General features: G+C 40.1%; 1 protein-coding gene across 4 annotated transcripts in view; it reads left to right on the top strand.

Annotated features, from left to right (window-relative positions):
* Positions 1 to 16,120, top strand: part of BST1 (bone marrow stromal cell antigen 1) — a 33,615-nt gene extending 17,495 nt beyond the window's left edge. The window contains exons 6-10 of one of the 4 annotated variants that reach the window (XM_048848828.2): positions 6,955 to 7,047; positions 9,043 to 9,129; positions 9,681 to 9,740; positions 14,544 to 14,669; positions 15,876 to 16,120. In XM_048848828.2, the coding sequence (XP_048704785.1) occupies positions 6,955 to 7,047; positions 9,043 to 9,129; positions 9,681 to 9,740; positions 14,544 to 14,664 (361 nt within the window). In that variant the 3' untranslated portion in view covers positions 14,665 to 14,669; positions 15,876 to 16,120. Of the gene's footprint in view, positions 1 to 6,954; positions 7,048 to 9,042; positions 9,130 to 9,680; positions 9,754 to 14,543; positions 14,963 to 15,875 lie in introns of those variants that run through there. The other 3 variants (XM_048848827.2, XM_048848830.2, XM_048848829.2) reach the window with 3 other exon arrangements.
* Positions 16,121 to 19,241: the final 3,121 nt, after the last annotated feature.

Genomic DNA, 19,241 nt, shown 5'->3' with positions numbered 1-19,241 from the left:
CAAAGCTGTGGAAGTAATAATTTTCAGAAGTCTGTGGCATCAAAGCCAATCTTTTTATTTATTTATTTTTTTTAAACTAGACCTGGAGTAAAATTTTAGAAAGCACTTGGGTACCTGTTCTGCAGCGTCCTGTGTTCTAATTTGTCAAAGGCAACAGAAGTAAAACTTGACTGTTACACAACATTGTTTATAAAAGCAAAAACACTGAATTTGTCCAGACAAAAAGGTCTATTGCTACCACCCAAGGACTGTGTTGAGATTATGACTAGTAAACAAGAGAAGAATGGAATCAGAAATTAATGGATCAAAATTGCTGTGTTAGAAAGTAGGCCTAATTGGAGGACAAAATAATGACAGGGAAGGGTGATTCCATCCATCACCCCCTTTTAGGGTCCTTAAAAGAGACTTTGGAAGAGAGAGATCAAAATGCAAGAGGACAGGTGGACTGAAAGGAGAGAGTTCAACCATCATGGCTGCTACCCCCATTGTCTCATGAGACCCCAGGAATCAACTATTACACTATTGGACCTGCATCATCCTGATCCAGAAAGCGCTGTGCTGACCTGACCAGGCCAGAGAGGGACCCAGATTACATACTTCAGCAACTTCATTGACTTCAGATAAATCCTGAACACCACATGGAATGTGAAACTTGGTTTCCCGCTCTCCTCTCCTCCCTCAAGTGTCTTTTTTTCTTCCTTGCCTCCTCTTTCCTGTTTCTCTCTTTTTGCCTTCTGTTTAAAAAGAGTCTGGGTTAGCAGGCAACATCTTCTGCAACATTGTTCTGAAGCTGTGGCCATCAAGGCAGCTAAAAGCAATGTCTTAAACAGCCTACTCTGGTACAAGTTTGCCAGGTCTCCCAGTGGCTGATAAGATAGTATGCTATGTTTGTATTTCTCCAGCAGTGAGATGGCTAGTAAGAGTCAGCATCAAAGACAGGAGCTGCATTTTCTATCTTTACTCTTTTTTTCTCCCCTTTTGTGTTAAAAGGGTTTTTAAAGGTGACTGTTGCTATGAGACTAAGCAGGCTGAGATCTCTATAGTTGGAAGCCCAAATCCTATTTAGAACTCTTGATGTTGTAAAGTAACAGAGTCATGTTAACAGCTTTGACTCTCTGGGCCCATGTATTCCATGGAGATGGAATACCTCACTTGTCAAGATGTCTGTTCAGCAAAGCACATGCTTAGGGTTACCATATTTGAACATTCAAAAAAGAGGACACTCCATGGGGGGGGGGGGGAGAGGGAGGAGAGGTATTTGCTCACACCCCCCTTCCCCGGCCCCACCCCAACTCCACCACTTCCCCGCCCCCATTCCAACCCTTTCCCCAAAGTCCCTGCCCCATTGGACCCCTTCCCCAAATCCCCGCCCCGACCCTGCCTCCTCCCCTGAGTGGGCCACATTCCCCCTCCTCCTCCTTCCCTCCCAGCCACGCGAAACAGCTGTTTCGTGGCGCAAGTGCTGGGAGCTAGGGGGAAAAAAGCGGGCACTCTCTCGAGTGATCGACATTCACTCTCTTTCTTGAATGATCAACTCTTTGGGGAAAAATAATAATGGCAAAATCCCGGATGTTTTTAGATATTTAAACATTCCTCTCAGACAGTGATTTAAGAACCAAAAAGCCAGACATGTCCGGGAAAATACGGACGTATGGTTACCCTACACATGCTTGACTTTAAGCACTTGTTTATTTTTCACTGAAGTGGAACTTGACAAAACTTAAGTTCTTTCCTTAATTAAGCCCAAATGAGAAAAAAAAACACAGGGAGACTCCAAAAACAATAGGTCCCAAGTGGTTGCTTGTGTTGCTGTACACAAGGCCTGATTCATTTGCTCTCCAATATTAGGTAATTCACAAATCACAAGGAAAAGGAATAGAGAGACTTTTGATAAAGAACAGAGACACGTTTTAACAAATTCTAAGGTCCAAGTGACAATCTGATTATATAAGTCAGGGCACAGGGAATACAGCTCCTGTTTGAATGATGATTAGAGCAGGTGACTTCCCTTGTTGGCACAAAGAAAATCTATTTCTTTTTTAAACAATAGGCTGTGGTTAATTTAACAGTGGTTAAAACAGCCATTCTTGTCCAACATAATACTCTCAGTTTAACCTTTGGAACAGATTATCAAGGCCAGTAAGCAAATTCAACATTGCTTGGAGTCTTTAATCAAGATTGAATGTCTCTCTAAAAGATATGCAGGAGTTCAACCACAGGTTATTGAATGTGATAGTGTTCACTTATGTAGTATGTAAAAATACTTCTCTCCACTGCAGGAATTACTATATGAAATTCTGTGATCTGTGTTCTGCAGGGCTTCAGATAAGATAATCAAAGTGGTCCACTCTGGCCTAAAATGTCTTCTGTTCTAGGCCACATAGCTGGTACAGTACAGAAATCAAAACACTTCAAATAATTCCTGTAGAATCCTTGCTCTCTTCTGTCAAGACAAACTATATTTCAAAAAAGACAGCAGGCCAGATTTTCAAAAAAACAATTGTAGATGCAAATAATTACAGGTAACTTTTTTTTTTTTTTAAAAGAGTTACACAGGCACAACAGATATCATGCAGCTGCCTTTATATCAAGCAATTAGACATCTAACTTAGATCATCTAAGTTACATCAAGAAAAAGAGTACTTGTGGCACCTTAGAGACTAACCAATTTATCTGAGCATAAGCTTTCATGAGCTACAGCTCACTTCATCGGATGCATACTGTGGAAAATACAGAGGATGTTTGTTTTTATACACACAAATCATGAAAAAATGGGTGTTTATCACTACAAAAGGTTTTCTCTCCTCCCCCCCCCCCCCACTCTCCTGCTGGTAATAGCTTATGTAAAGTGATCACTCTCCTTACAATGTGTATGATAATCAAGGTGGGCCATTTCCAGCACAAATCCAGGGTTTAACAAGAACGTCGGGGGGGGGGGGCGGGGGTTAGGAAAACAAGGGGAAATAGGCTTGAATAGAGACTGGGAGTGGCTAAGTCATTATGCAAGGTAACCTAGGTTAATTTTATCCAATTTGCAAATGAATTCCAATTCAGCAGTCTCTTGCTGGAGTCTGGATTTGAAGTTTTTCTGTCGTAATATCGCAACTTTCATATCTGTAATCGTGTGACCAGAGAGATTGAAGTGTTCTCCGTCTGGTTTATGAATGTTATAATTCTTGACATCTGATTTGTGTCCATTTATTCTTTTACGTAGAGACTGTAAAATGACTGTAAATGACTGTAAATGACTGCATCATTTGCGGATGATACTAAACTGGGAAGAGTGGTAGATACGCTGGAGGGGAGGGATAGGATACAGAAAGACCTAGACAAATTGGAGGATTGGGCCAAAAGAAATCTGATGAGGTTCAATAAGGATAAGTGCAGGGTCCTGCACTTAGGACGGAAGAACCCAATGCACAGCTACAGACTAGGGACCGAATGGCTAGGCAGCAGTTCTGCGGAAAAGGACCTAGGGGTGACAGTGGACGAGAAGCTGGATATGAGTCAGCAGTGTGCCCTTGTTACCAAGAAGGCCAATGGCATTTTGGGATGTATAAGTAGGGGCATAGCGAGCAGATCGAGGGACGTGATCGTTCCCCTCTATTCGACATTGGTGAGGCCTCATCTGGAGTACTGTGTCCAGTTTTGGGCCCCACACTTCAAGAAGGATGTGGATAAATTGGAGAGAGTCCAGCGAAGGGCAACAAAAATGATTAGGGGACTGGAACACATGAGTTATGAGGAGAGGCTGAGGGAGCTGGGATTGTTTAGCCTGCAGAAGAGAAGAATGAGGGGGGATTTGATAGCTGCTTTCAACTACCTGAAAGGGGGTTCCAAAGAGGATGGCTCTAGACTGTTCTCAATTGTAGCAGATGACAGAACGAGGAGCAATGGTCTCAAGTTGCAGTGGGGGAGGTTTAGATTGGATATTAGGAAAAACTTTTTCACTAAGAGGGTGGTGAAACACTGGAATGCGTTACCTAGGGAGGTGGTAGAATCTCCTTCCTTAGAGGTTTTTAAGGTCAGGCTTGACAAAGCCCTGGCTGGGATGATTTAACTGGGAATTGGTCCTGCTTTGAGCAGGGGGTTGGACTAGATGACCTTCTGGGGTCCCTTCCAACCCTGATATTCTATGATTCTATGATTCTATGACTGTCCAGTTTGACCAATGTACATGGCAGAGGGGCATTGCTGGCACATGATGGCATATATCACATTGGTAGACGTGCAGGTGAACGAGCCTCTGATAGTGTGGCTGATGTTATTAGGCCCTGTGATGGTGTCCTCTGAATAGATATGTGGGCACAGTTGGCAACGGGCTTTGTTGCAAGGATAGCCACTCCCAGTCTCTATTGAAGCCTATTTCCCCTTGTTTTCCTAACCCCCCCAGACGTTCTTGTTAAACCCTGGATTTGTGCTGGAAATGGCCCACCTTGATAATCATACACATTGTAAGGAGAGTGATCACTTTACATAAGCTATTACCAGCAGGAGAGTGGGGTGGGCGGAGAAAAAACCTTTTGTAGTGATAAACATCCATTTTTTCATGATTTATGTATATAAAAACAAACATCTTCTGTATTTTCCACAGTATGCATCCAATGAAGTGAGCTGTAGCTCACGAAAGCTTATGCGCAAATAAATTGGTTAGTCTCTAAGGTGCCACAAGTTCTCCTTTTCTTTTTGCGAATACAGACTAGCACGGCTGTTACTCTGAAACCTAAGTTACATCAGTTTCTCCTGCACATAACTGCACCCATCATTATTTGCCGTAGCATAATTACATGGATTAACAGGAAAGCTGGGATGAGACTTCATTCAAAATCAGGCCCAAATCCTTAATTTATACATTTTTGTTTTATTTTTGTTTTTTAAAGACCGATGCTTTAGAACACATTTTAATGCAATATGTTAAACTGTTCCTTTTGATTTGGCACCCTCCATTTGATTTGGAGAACTCTCAACTCACACTTTGTGCTTTTATTATTCTATTTAAAGACATTTTTTCCATTAGGCCATCATCAGATTTAATTGAAATTATTTTTGGATGTGCCTTGGATAGTACAACTAGCAGTCACACAGACTTAGACACAGGAATATAGAAGACCTTTTTTCTGATACAAAAGTTCTCAGCATTTATGACAGGAAAGTCACACAACATAAATACAGATAACTTCCTCTACTCTTTGCCAGTAAAAATGATCCCATCTTAATGGCTCAATTTGCTCTGATAAATCACTCCCTAAAACCATAGACCTTAACCTTGCAGCTGTAAGGCTGATTGTATGTAAAAGGAAAAATGTGGTTTAATATTTTACTATTTACATACTCCTGGTCAGATGTGAGATCAGTTGGTGTAACTCCATTGACTTCAGTGGAATTATTCCAGCAGAGAATTTGTCCCTCCTATACCTGGACTTCTGAATATTACAGTATTTAACAAACAGCAAACCTGCCTATGGAGGATTCTTCCTGGGTCAGAATGGACAGATTTTTTTTTTAAAAACACTCTTTTATGGTCCTACTTGTTCCCATGCTAGGTATTTTATACCCTTTTGACTTACTGCTGTGATTTTATATCTACAAATATATTTGTCTTGTGGTTAAAAGAAGAAAAGGAGTACTTGTGGCACCTTATAGACTAACCAATTTATTTGAGCATAAGCTTTCGTGAGTTACAGCTCACTTCATTAGATGCATACTGTGGAAAGTGTAGAAGATCTTATTATATACACACAAAGCATGAAAAAATACCTCCTCCCACCCCACTCTCCTGCTGGTAATAGCTTATCTAAAGTGATCACTCTCCTTACAATGTGTATGATAATCAAGTTGGGCCATTTCCAGCACAAATCCAGGTTTTCTCACCACCACCCTCCCCACACACACACAAACTCACTCTCCTGCAGGTAATAGCTCAGGAGAGTGGTCACTTTAGATAAGCTATTACCAGCAGGAGAGTGGGGTGGGAGGAGGTATTTTTTCATGCTTTGTGTGTATATGATAAGATCTTCATCAGATGCATACTGTGGAAAGTGTAGAAGATCTTATCATATACACACATGAAAAAATACCTCCTCCCACCCCACTCTCCTGCTGGTAATAGCTTATCTAAAGTGACCACTCTCCTGAGTGGTCACTTTAGATAAGCTATTACCAGCAGGAGAGTGAGTTTGTGTGTGTGTGGGGGTGGTGGTGGTGGTGGTGAGAAAACCTGGATTTGTGCTGGAAATGGCCCAACTTGATTATCATACACATTGTAAGGAGAGTGATCACTTTAGATAAGCTATTACCAGCAGGAGAGTGGGGTGGGAGGAGGTATTTTTTCATGCTTTGTGTGTATATGATAAGATCTTCTACACTTTCCACAGTATGCATCTGATGAAGTGAGCTGTAGCTCACGAAAGCTTATGCTCAAATAAATTGGTTAGTCTATAAGGTGCCACAAGTACTCCTTTTCTTTTTGCGAATACAGACTAACACGGCTGTTACTCTGAAACCTGTCTTGTGGTTGTTACTCTTCCTTCTATTTTAAAAAAACAAATCCCATGTTGTGCCTGAAGAAAGGCTGCTCTTGTAGGATTTTTTTTTTATTATTTTTTACTAAATACCGAGTGGTTTGTTATAAGTGCTGCATTTTAAACACTTATTCCACTCACATCTTGATTAATAGAGTCTTATTCCTGCTCCACCCTGCTAAGATCATCAATCAATAAAACAACAAACTTAGGATCCATACACCCCATAAACTCTGTGAATACTCAAAATTGGAATCATAATTTTGTATCTTGGGTTCTGCTTCTGATAATGGTTTCTTCTGGGCTCATAGGTACAAATGACCTGGACCCAGATATCCCATTGAAAATCAGTGGGAACAGACTCAGCTTTACTGAGAAGGCGAAAGATCTTTTCTGTTCTATGTAATTTTAAAGATTTGTTTTCTTTAACCAGTTTTTTTGCAGACTATGAAGTGCCTAACTTCCAAAAAGACAGAATTTCACAAATTGAAATCTGGGTCATGGATGACATTGGGGGACCTGACTTGTAAGTTATAGGTCTTAAAAAAAAACAAAACCTAATCTTGTTTTTCCTCTTTTGAATCTGTTTTTACAGTTTTCACTTTATTTTTCTCTATTATTAGATTGCAGTAACACTCAAAATGTTTGATGTATTCCAAACACAAAAGAAACCACAGTGCCTTCCTTGGAGGGTGTACAGTCTTTTTAAAAATATACAGTTGATGTGACCAGAACTAGGCACAATCAAAAATAATGTAAAATCTGCTGAGGCAGTAGGTCTGTCAAGGTTCCTTCTCCACTCTGAACTCCAGGGTACAGATGTGGGGACCTGCATGAAAAGCTCCTAAGCTTACTTTTACTAGCTTAGGTTCAAACTTCCCCAAGATACAAACTATTTTACCTTTTGCCTTTGGACTTTATCACTGCCACCACCAAACGTTTAACAGGTATATAACTGGGAAAGAGCCCGTTTGGAAACGTCTTTCCGCAAAAAATCCTCACCAAAACCTTGCACCCCGCTTCCTGGGGAAGGTTTGATAAAAATCCTCACCAATTTGCATAGGTGAACACAGACCCAAACCATTGGATCTTAAGAACAATGAAAAAGCATTCAGATTCTTAAAAGAAGAATTTTAATAGAAGTAAAAAGAATCACCTCTGTGAAATCAGGATGGTAAATACCTTACAGGATAATTAGATTCAAAACATAGAGAATCCCTCTAGGCAAAACCTTAAGTTACAAAAAGACACAAAAACAGGAATCTACATTCCATTCAGCACAGCTTATTTTCTCAGCCATTTAAAGGAATCAGAATCTAACGCATATCTAGCTAGATTACTTACTAAGTTCTAAGACTTCATTCCTGTTCTGTCCCTAGCAAAAGCATCACACAGACAGAGAGAGAGGGGCTTTGTTTCTCCCTCCCCCCAGCTCTTGAAAGTATCTTGTCTCCTCATTGGTCATTTTGGTCAGGTGCCAGCGAGGTTATCCTAGCTTCTTAACCCTTTACAGGTGAAAGGGTTTTTCCTCTGGCCAGGAGGGATTTTAAAGGTGTTTACCCTTCCCTTTATATTTATGACAAGAAGCAGGCCTTAAGTCAGGGCAAGGCAAGTACAGATTAGATTAAATAAGAACCATCTGAATCCCAAATCAAACTCTGAGGTTTAAAAAAGTCTTTTCACTGTCCCCAGTGCATTATTTTTCAGGTTTACACCTCTCAGCAGTTCATGGTTCTGGAAATTAGTAGAAGTGGTGAAATGCCATAAGAAGGTCTCTTCTCATGGTACTTGTGACCAATCCAACAACAAGAACTACTAGTAGTTTTAAGAGCCTGAATTTGCGAGATTGCCAGCCCAATTCTGCAATCCTTGGAGATTTAAATATTCATCGGCACTTTTAAGATGCTTATTTGGGCCAAAACTCTTGATCAGCCATTACTATTTTATTCAGTTAATTGAAGTAAATTTTTACCCAGCCACAGGAGCTGAAGGTGGTGGGGGAAGCACTCCATTATTGGAGTTTAAGTCTGAATGCTCATGTCCAACAGCAGGAGTTCTAAGTGATTGAGGAAGGACTCAAGCATGGTTTGTGGAGTCTAGGGCAAAGTTCCAGTTGTTGCAAAGTAAATATAAAACACTGTCACTGATGCAAGTGTATGGTGAATTCTGATTTGGTAACATTTTACATCAACTTTGCACGGGTGTAAATGAGTGCACAACATACAAAGTAGTGGAGAATCAGGCCCCCTAAATTTGTATTAGTCCAACAGGCAGCTGCCCTCTGGTAGTAGATTTGTTTTTCTAGGTAATTGCTGTTTGGTTGCAAGATACCAGAGTCTGGCCAGCTTGCTGAAATTGTCCTATAACCTACTATTAAATTCCCTAAAAAAATCTGCTCTAATTGTGGAACATTAAGGTTCTGCAATTAAAGCCCTAGCTGCCATAGCAATTGACACTATGGAAATTAGCAAAATAAACAGTTAACTAATAAAAGACTTTGTTAACTAATCTCTTTTTACAGGGATTCCTGTGGGAGAGGCAGTGTACAAATATTAGAAGAGAGACTCAAAACCATGGGTTATGACATCACCTGCGTTGACAATTACAAGTAAGTGGAATTTCTTTAATAAATATGAGGTATTTGCTACGGTTTTTCAGAAATTTTAACCTACTTCTACCCATGAGTATTCCCATACCAGGGGACCCACTAATCTACTATGCTGTAGCTTTAGTAAGAAATTGACATCTGGAAGTGATAATGCCACTTTCCTCAGCCATCTGAGCACACCTCCACTGATATGGCAATTGTACATTTGTAATTTTATTATTAAATGCAACCGTGTCCTCACTCAGTATCAGACACAGAAGATGGCGTGGTCCCTTCCACTTACAGCTATCAGTTCAAATAGGAAATTAAAATCTGAACAACAGTTATACATTAACATTCCCTTCTCATGTCCGCAGAATTACTTATGGTAGCTGTACTTACTGTGATACCAAGAGCTTCATTCTAAATTAAATACCATTAAGAAGGGAAGGTCTAGGCATCCAAATTGTGCATCTCTTCATTTTATAACATCGTTCAATTTGTTTCACTTCCTCTTTTGTTTTGCTTAGTTTTCTTACTGAGTGATACTAAATAAAATAATTTCATTACAGATCTGTACTGCTGTTAAAGTGCCTGGATTATCTTAATCACCCTGATTGTTCCATTGTTTCGTAAGTAAACGTGGTAAATAAAATCAATCCAACTTCTATGCCATTAGAGCCAAATGAATAATTCACAGCTAATAATTTATTCAACAGATTTCATCTGTTCTACTGATTGCAATTTGTCCATGACAGCTGTATCGAAATATATTATTTTGAAATTATTCAGGAAACAATTCCTGCTCTATAAATTGTGCACAAGCACTTAGTTGCAAGTATCTGATATTCATAATTAAAGCAGTGTTGATTAGTTTTGATTGAACACACAGACCACATGGTATATTGTTGTCCACTGATTGCCTGAGCATAACTCTTAGAATCAAGTATCTCTTGCATATACTCAGTTAGAAATGCAAAATTTGCTTTCCACAAACATTCTCCAATAAAATCGAGATCATAAATCAACCATAAGACTGCAAATCTAAATAACAGCACCTGTCCAATTATGTGCAATGTAACTTTCAATTCCCAATTTCAAGGAGGTACAGTATTCCTATCCAAACATTCAGAGATCCAATATTTCACCAATACACTTTTATGAGAAACATATGGAAACTTAAACACAAGTGGACACATTCATCTTTGCTGTAAGTCCAGCAAAGTACATCATGGGTAAATTAAACCCAAGGGGTGGGTGGAAAAATTCTTTGTATTAACTGCAAAAATGTTTCCCAACACAGAAACACCTGAGGTTGAAAGGAAAAATGCCAATATCTAGTGCTGAATTTGAGCTCAGGTGATTAAGAAGGCCATATCTCCTAAGTGACCTGTATTTTTCAGTGATAATCCATTGGCCTAGGACAAGTATATAATATACAGAAATTAGGTTTGTGCATCAAGCACAGAGTACATAGGACTGTCTATTGTTCAACATCACATGGCTCTCCCACGCTCAGGCGGCAGAGGAATGCTATTGCTGCTGGGTTGGGCACACTCTACCCTCTCCTGCACTGAGCAGGTGTTCGAAGAGCACTTCACTCAGCACAGAGAAGAGAAGAATATGCACGAGAGTGCAGCGATAGTGCTTCAACAGCCTTCCACAGGCCTTTGATAGAAGATTCATCTTTAAAGCTCCTGTATCTTAGAGAAACTGGTAGTGGTGTTCTGACCCAGCAGCGTTCTCTGTTGGATAGCTTTTCCCTATCTTGGCATATGACAGTCACAAGAGCGTTCCCTTTGGTTCCATCACCCAAAATTATGCCCTGGCATCAACCACTGAACATGTGAAAACAGCATTTGAGAGACAACAAACGCTCACATCAATATGAGCAGATTGTGTTGAGGTAACAGATCATCAAGCTTACAGAGACATTTCTTTATTGCTGTGTGTATACCATGTACAGGGTTGTAATACTGTATGAGCCGATGTGATTTAAAAGAAATTGATTTCTTATTCTCTGAGTGATTGACAAAGTTTTTCTCCTAAGTAGAAAAGAAATTGTGATTGCCAGTCTTTATCCAACTTGTGAAACCCGCAGCCCCAAAAAACAGTAATTTTCTGAACAAACTGACAATATTAGCTAGCTAGAGAAATCTGAGCTTAATGGGGCTCTTCTTTTGGATGCTCTGAGTTCTTAATGGATGATTTAAGAATATAAGAACGGCTAGACTAGGTCAGACCAGTGGTCGATCTAGCCCAGCATCCTGTCTTTCAACAGTGGCCAGTGCCAGGTGCTTCAGAGGGAATGAACAGAACAGGTTCAAGCAATCCTTCCCGTCGCCCATTCCTAGCTTCTGGCAAACAAAGGCTAGGGACACTTCACAGCATGGTTTTGCATCCCTGCCCCTGCTGACTAATTGCCATTGATGGACTTATCCTCCATGAACTTATCTAGTTCTTTTTTGAACCCTGTTATAGTCTTGGCCTTCACAACCTCTTCTGGCAAAGAGTTCCACAGGTTGACTATGGGTTGTGTGAGCAAATACATCCTTTTGTTTGTTTTAAACCTGCTGTCTATTAATTTCATTTGGTGACCTCTAGTTCTTGTGTTAAGAGAAGGAGTAAATAACACTTCCTTATTTAATTTCTCCACACCAGTCATGATTTTATAGAACTCTATCATATCCCCTCTTAGTCGTCTCTTTTCTAAAAGTCCCGGTCTTATTAATCTCTCCTCATATGGAAGCTGTTCCATATCCCTAATAATTTTTGTTGCCCTTTTTTTGTACCTTTTCCAATTCGAATACATCTTTTTTGAGATGGAGAGACCACATCTGCACGCAGTATTCAAGATGTGGGTGTACCATGGATTTATATAGAGGCAATATGATATTTTCTGTCTTATTATCTAGCCCTTTCCTAATGATTCCAACATTCTGTTTGCTTTTTTACTGCCGCTGCATATTGAGTGGATGTTTTTAAGAGAACTATCCACAATGACTCCAGGATCTCTTTCTTGACTGGTAACAGCTAATTTAGACTCCATCATTTATATGTATAATTGGGATTATGTTTTTCAATGTGCATGACTTTGCATTTATCAATAATGAATTTTATCTGTCATTTTGTTGCCCAGTCCCTTTGTAACTCTTCGCAGTCTGCTTTGGACTTAACTATCTTGAGTAGTTTTGTATTATCTGCAGATTTTGCCATCTCACTGTTTACCCCTTTTTCCAGATCATTTATAAATATTTTGAACAGTATGGGTCCCAGTAGAGACCCATGGGGTACACCACTGTTTACCTCTCTCCATTCTGAAAACTGACCATTTATTCCTATTCTTTATTTCCTATCTTTTAACCAGGTACTGATCTGTGAGAGGACCTTCTGTTTTAACCCATGACTGCTTACTTTGCTTAAGAGCCTTTGGTGAAGGACCTTGTCAAAGGCTTTCTGAAAGTCTTAAGTACACTATATCCCCTGGATCACCCTTGACCACATACTTGTTGTTTCTACTACAAAAAATTGTAGTAGATTGGTGAGGCATGATTTCTCTTTACAAAAACCATGTTGACTCTTCCCCATCATATCAAGTTCATCTATGTGTCTGATAATTCTGTTTTTCACTATAATTTCAACCAGTTTGCCTGGTACTGAAGTTAGGCTCACTGGTCTGTAATTGCTGGGATCGCCTCTGGAGCCTTTTATAAAAATTGGCATCACATTAGCTATCCACCAGTCATTTCTCTCTTCTCCACGGGTTTAGACCATATTACTCAAAGTCTTGTGTTGTGGGCAGTTTCCTTAACTGAGGAAATCTGGATAGGAAACCTTTTGGAAACAGTGTCTTGTTCTTTTCACCTAAGTGCTGAACATATCATCTCTTCAGTACTACCCGTCACTGCAAGCATGGGACCCGCCTGTTCCCTTCTATCTGTCTCAGTACTTCTATAACCACAATCACCACAGTGTCTGAGCAGGTCTGTAATAACAGAGCACCTTCCTTGTGCTGGCCCTGATTCTGCATGTTACTGAATGCCTCAACTCCCACTAACCTGCCTTGCATGAATGGGTCTTACTTCCCTTCCTTGGCACATCCCTCCTAAGCTTTCTACACCTTCTTTTATATTCAGCTGTGTGTGATCATTCTGAAATCCTGACCCATGTTCAACTGCTGTTCACATGGAACCCTTTTCCACTTTGGCCTTTAAAGTGCCCTTTTGAATATTTGCTACTACCACTGAGTTCTGCACCATGGCCTGTGCCCTTGGCTTCAGGGCCCACCACGACGGCCTTCCTCCACATCATTGCATAGCCCCCACAGCTCTCACCACTGGTGATGACTAGGAATAAGGGCATCCCGTAGGACACGCTGAGGGGTGATGGCTGCTCAGTCACTGCTCCACCTGAGATATGAGTAGGCTAAAATGAGAAATCAAAGCAAAAAGATACTCCCATGTAGCAATAGCTTAAAAATCTGCAACAAATGACCTCCTTGGTAATCTTAGCTTCTTCTCTCCCCTGCAGAAGATCCACCAAGCAAACTGTGATTTGTTCGAATGCCTAAGCTGTTAGAACTTTTTCTGAGTACACTTCCAGATTTTGTTAACTCCATGAATAGATCCCAATTATTAAATATGCTGATAATTTAATTTATTGACAAATAGCTTTTACAGAAATTGTTGTTTCACTATTAAAGACACATTCCAGTCAAGAGCACAACTAACATTTTTACACTTAAAGAATAAACATTGAAGCTAGATATTCAGGTCTTTATTACAAGCTCTCCTGCAGCCTCTTTTACAGTGGCTCAGTGCCATAAAGCAGCTGAACAGCTGGCTTAAGTGGTGTCTAGGCAACAACCTCAGCACATCGGTCAGGTAAAGTGATTTAGGTGGCTTTATTCTGCACTTAAAACCCTTGTCACATAGGCATACTGAGGGAAGTGGCCATGTCAGAGCAGGAATGGCAGTGACCAGAGGCTGCTGTGTGGCACTGCTCCAACTTACACTGAGGGCCATGCTCAACCTCAGAATCCTGGAAGTCCAAAAGGTGGATAAATGCCCTTTTACTGCCTCCACACTTAGGCTGTGCCTCTTGTGAGGAGACTCGGGCTGTAATCATCATCTGTGACACTGTGACATTGAAATTGACTAGTAGGTGGCGTACAAACATCAACAGAAAGTACTCCAAATGCAGTCTGGTACTAAGGACATACAGGATGTCTGGTACTAAGGACATAATGCAGGATTCTGTGCACAGATTTCCTGTTTATAAAACCATGACAGCTGAGCAGTATTGAGAGTCATTTCAAGAGTCATTGTACAAAGATTTCTGAAGCTGAATTTTCAGCTTAATTTTTGGACTTCAGACTTCAGCAAAGCTCTGGTATTTCAAAGGATATGTACTTAAAATCCTGTTTTTTTCTTTAGGTCTGCACCTTCAACACAAAAAGGACTTGTATCTCCAGACAGAGACGGCAGCTGGAGCAGGCTCATTTACACTATTTTTCTAGTATTTGTTTTTGAGATCTGCTTTAACCTACAGAATTAATCTACGTAATTCAATCCTTCTGTTTTTCTCCATTGTCTGTAAATTTGGCATTATCCTGTCTCAATGTAATTCCTCCCTTAATTCCTGGGATTGCAAGAATGCCTATTAAACCTCATCATAGGCCACCCACAGGTTTCACTAAGTCTCCTAGCTTGCTGCCCAGCAGTGCATGCATGTACTGTTTAGATAATGTCATTCTGTACCAAAAATCACACATTTGTTTCTTTGTGTTTGTAACAACTTACATCCAATAAAGTGACTTGTTTCAAAAATAAAAATAAATAAAAAAAATAACCTATGTAACATTGCCTTTGACTCTTCTGCTGCTGGAATCCTCATCCATGCCTTCATCTCTCCTTATCTGGGTAACTCCCTCTTTGTTTGTTAGTCTCTAAGGTGCCACAAGTACTCCTTTTCTTTTTGCGAATACAGACTAACACGGCTGTTCCTCTGAAACCTGTCACCCTATTCCAGTTTTCCAGAATCCCATGATGAATGGTACTGCCCCTTTATTCACATATCAGGAACCAGGGCCACACCACCCCTATTCACAAATAGCTTCACTGTCTCCCCCACCCATTTCTGAATCTATTTTAAAACTGCCTTCTTGTTTTTAAAAGGCTTTCTTCTGCCTTAGGACCTTGGGCTTCATTCTCCCCTGCCATGCACCTTATGTTATCTGCACCTCTGTGAAGTGAGTGCAGACTGAATGTAAAATGCTATCCCTTGTGTGAATGGGTGTTTTGGGTAGCATCTTATTTACACTTGTAAAAAGTGAGTTTAACAAAACAAGGAGTAAGGCAATGGAGAATTTGGCCCATTGTTTTCACATGGGGTATATCCATCACTATCAAAGTTCCTCAGATGGTTGCTTCCTGCTGTTTGGATTACCAACAGCCAGTTGACTTGCCCAAGGCCTGTCACATCAGCAGAGTTTTTCTTGAACGCTTTTAAATGAAAAATTAAATTTTTTCCAGTTCAAAACAACCTTGTTTTGAAATGCAAGATTATTGGGGGGGGGAGTAAATTAAAAATGCTCAAAATTAAAATGCGATGTTTCAACTGACCCAACCCCCTTTTTTTTTTCCTCCCTCCTCTCTCTCTCTTTCTCTCTCATATATCTTCTGTTCATAAACATTTTCATGATTTTGAGGTTTTTGTCCTGATTTGAGACAGGAAATTTTCTTGAAATCTCTATTTTTTTTTTGCAGGACTGAAAAACTGTTTTCAATCCAGCTGCAATGAGGAGACACCAAACGCAGTCTTGACTGTCTGCTGAGCCAGCGCCATCTACAATCTGAAGGTCCAGGGTGTCTGTCTATCCCCAACCACTGAAACCTCCAGACTGAGGCTGTACAATGTGGGATATATCTAAGAAAATTAAAATACTTGCATTTTTCTGAGAATTTTACACATTTATTACTTTTTGCATATTCACTACTAAATTCTATGTATGTTTGTTAGCAATGAAGCTGATTGTGAGCTATTGTGTTGTACCAATAAAATAAAAACCAGCAGGATCTTATTAAAGGGAAAAAGGCAAAATACCACATTTACTGTGAATACAGAAAGAATCATAGTAAGCAGTTAGTTATAGTTATAACATTCCATTCAATCTCAAATTTATTCTCACATTCATTCATACACACACACACACACACACACAGAGGTTCTGCAAGGTTGTTATCATAGTTACCAGCCTTAGAGTTGCTCATGCCAAGCCACTGGCCAGGTGGCCTGGACATGAGGAGGGAGCAGGGCCTTGTCAGATGCTCATCTGATGCTCCTGGAAGTTGGTTTGCGCAATCAGACCCCAAAGTTCTCACTTTTTAGAGTCTATTTTTATAGGAATTTCTTCCCATGCCAGTCTATGGGAATTGCTTCATCATGCTGTTGCTGAATCAATCAGCAGATAGCACATTCCTGACGGCTCCCGTGCTCCTAGATGTTATCTTGTTCTTTGGTTCTCCCATTCTTGAGGCTGTTGGGTGGATTCCAGTCTGCCCTCTGGGGGTCCTCTGGTTATTTCCACTTGACGCCTTCTTCAGCCGATGGACACTGGATTCTTAGGCTGGCACCTCCCTGATCATTCAGTTATTATCCACACCAAGCATCCATCCACATACATCCTCTATCTCTATTTTAATTACAATTGTTAATACAACAAAAAGGCGGGGAGTCTCTGCGTGCTGTTTCTGTTGTTAGAGTATTGCTTTGAGTCTCTCTCTCTGTGAATTGCTTTGAGAACAGACTCTGTCTTAGAATGTACTAACACAATTAGCAGCTTGCAAGTTTCACACATAGAGGGAGAGAAACAGTACCAAAAACCAAGAGACCTCTTAATTAGTAATACCCTGGAATTTAAACTCTGGGGAATCAAACTCATTTGTGATTTTAATACAGAACTTCTTTAATATGATCCAACAATTGGAATGTTCATGTTCTCATTTAGCTTAGCAAGAAGTTTCCTTCCTCCCACTCTGATATTATTTAACTCTCCTACTCTGTCATATGGTGTGCATGAAAGATTCAATAGCAAGCAAAGTTACATTGTAATTTATTTTTCTGGTTTTGATTCTTGTAGTAATCAAGTCAATTCCATCTCAGGGGCCTTGGTGTTTACACACTTCAAATATTTATAGCTGTACCAGCTTGTATTTTTCAAATACCCTGCATGGGCTCATGCATTAAGGTTTTGTGCACGTAATTCAGACACTTGCAAAAGTGTAGACCGCAAAAGGCATGTATATGTTTGAAAATTTGGGCTGTCATGTGCACCTTAGATAGCCCTTTGAAACATTCTTTCTGCACCCTGCTCATTTTTGTTGCTTTTCTCTAAACTGTCTCCCTAACAATAGCCAGTAGAGTCACAGGGGTATTCACATTCTATAACCTTGACACATCTCATATGACCAGAGCAAGGACATGAAGGTCAGTCTCTTACTAGCACACTTGCATGTTGCACCATATTACACTGGGAGCTGTGAGGAACAGATATTGTCTCCTTTTCCTCCTCTAATGACAATCACATATCCAAACTATCCTTTAGTCAGAAATTCTCATGCCCCACTGCTTTGTGTGTTCTGCCATGGAACTGATCCAGAGATTAGCTAAACACCACCAATATCAGGCCCAGGACTCATAAGTAATCTACACTACCTAAGCATTCTAACTAACCACCTTTTGGTTTTAAGAATCTGAATAGGCAGCAGGTTTAAAACAAACAGAAGAAAGTACTTCTTTACACAATACACAGTGAACCTATGGAACTCATTGTGAAGGCCAAAACTATAACAGGGTTCAAAACAGAATTAAATAAGTTCATGGAGGATAGGTCCATCAGTGGCTATTAGCCAAGATGGTCAGGAATGCAAACCTATGCTCTGACAGGTTTCAGAGTAGCAACCGTGTTAGTCTGTATTTGCAAAAAGAAGAGGAGTACTTGTGGCACCTTAGAGACTAACAAATTTATTTGAACATAAGCTGACATGAGCTACAGCTCACTTCATCGGATGCTCAAATAAATTTGTTAGTCTCTAAGGTGCCACAAGTACTCCTTTTCTCTATGCTCTGAGTGTTCCTAGCCTCTGATTGCCAGAAGCTGGGAATGGATGATGGATCACTTGATGATTGCCTGTTCTGTTCATTCCCACTCAAGCACCTGGCACTGGCCACTGTCGGAAGACAGGATACTGGTCTAGACGGACCATTGGTTAGACCCAGTACGGCCGTTTCGTATGTTCATGTGAATACACTTGTACATTTTACCTAGAAGTGCAGCCATTACTGCCAGTCCCACATGACATCAGATGCGTTGTAGGAAGTGCTGAGAAGTTCTATATGAATAATATGTGTTCAAGTGTAAAAATGTAGATTTAGTTCAACTAATCTAAGGAAATGTTAATACTGAAAACTTACTGTTTAGCATCAAGAAGATTCCACTATACTGAGAATCATGTTGCATCAGGTTACTATTTCCAATGAGTTCCCCACACGTTTCCTCAAATAAGTAGTAGAGATAGATGTGATTTATTACAAAACTTCTTAGATAAGGGTAAAGTGCTTCATAAATTTGTTGAAAAAAGCTCCCCAGAAGCCTAATTCTGAGAGGTGCAGAGTACCCTCTATCCCAATACCAAGTGGACTGTTCAAAATCTCTGGAAGTGGTGTGGATTCAGCATTTTTTAGGATTAGAATCCAGTTGCACAAATCACACAAAGATACCACCCATATAGCAAATTCACAAACAGTGGAAAACTGAACCCAAGAGGCAGACAATGCCAGCAGACCAGCAATGCAAGTAAAAGACATCTGGGTACTGCAGTTTCTTCAGGGAATCACTGATTGTTGTTCTCTATAATTTTGAAATTAAACCATCACTCAAGTCACCAGCAATTATGGTACTCAAGCTTCATAAGAAACTCTTTACCTGGACCACATTTATATTTATAAATAGGCACCACAATGACCCATGGTCTGCTACCCTACTAGCAAAAGACAATGTATGCAGATGTACAATAAAGACACTTGTGAAAAAAGAAGAAAACATGAAAAATGAGAATTTTAAGCTGCATCCA

Source organism: Caretta caretta, chromosome 4 (genome assembly GCF_965140235.1).
Source record: "Caretta caretta isolate rCarCar2 chromosome 4, rCarCar1.hap1, whole genome shotgun sequence".
Lineage (NCBI taxonomy): Eukaryota > Metazoa > Chordata > Testudines > Cheloniidae > Caretta > Caretta caretta.
This window is presented reverse-complemented; position numbering and strand designations above follow the sequence as displayed.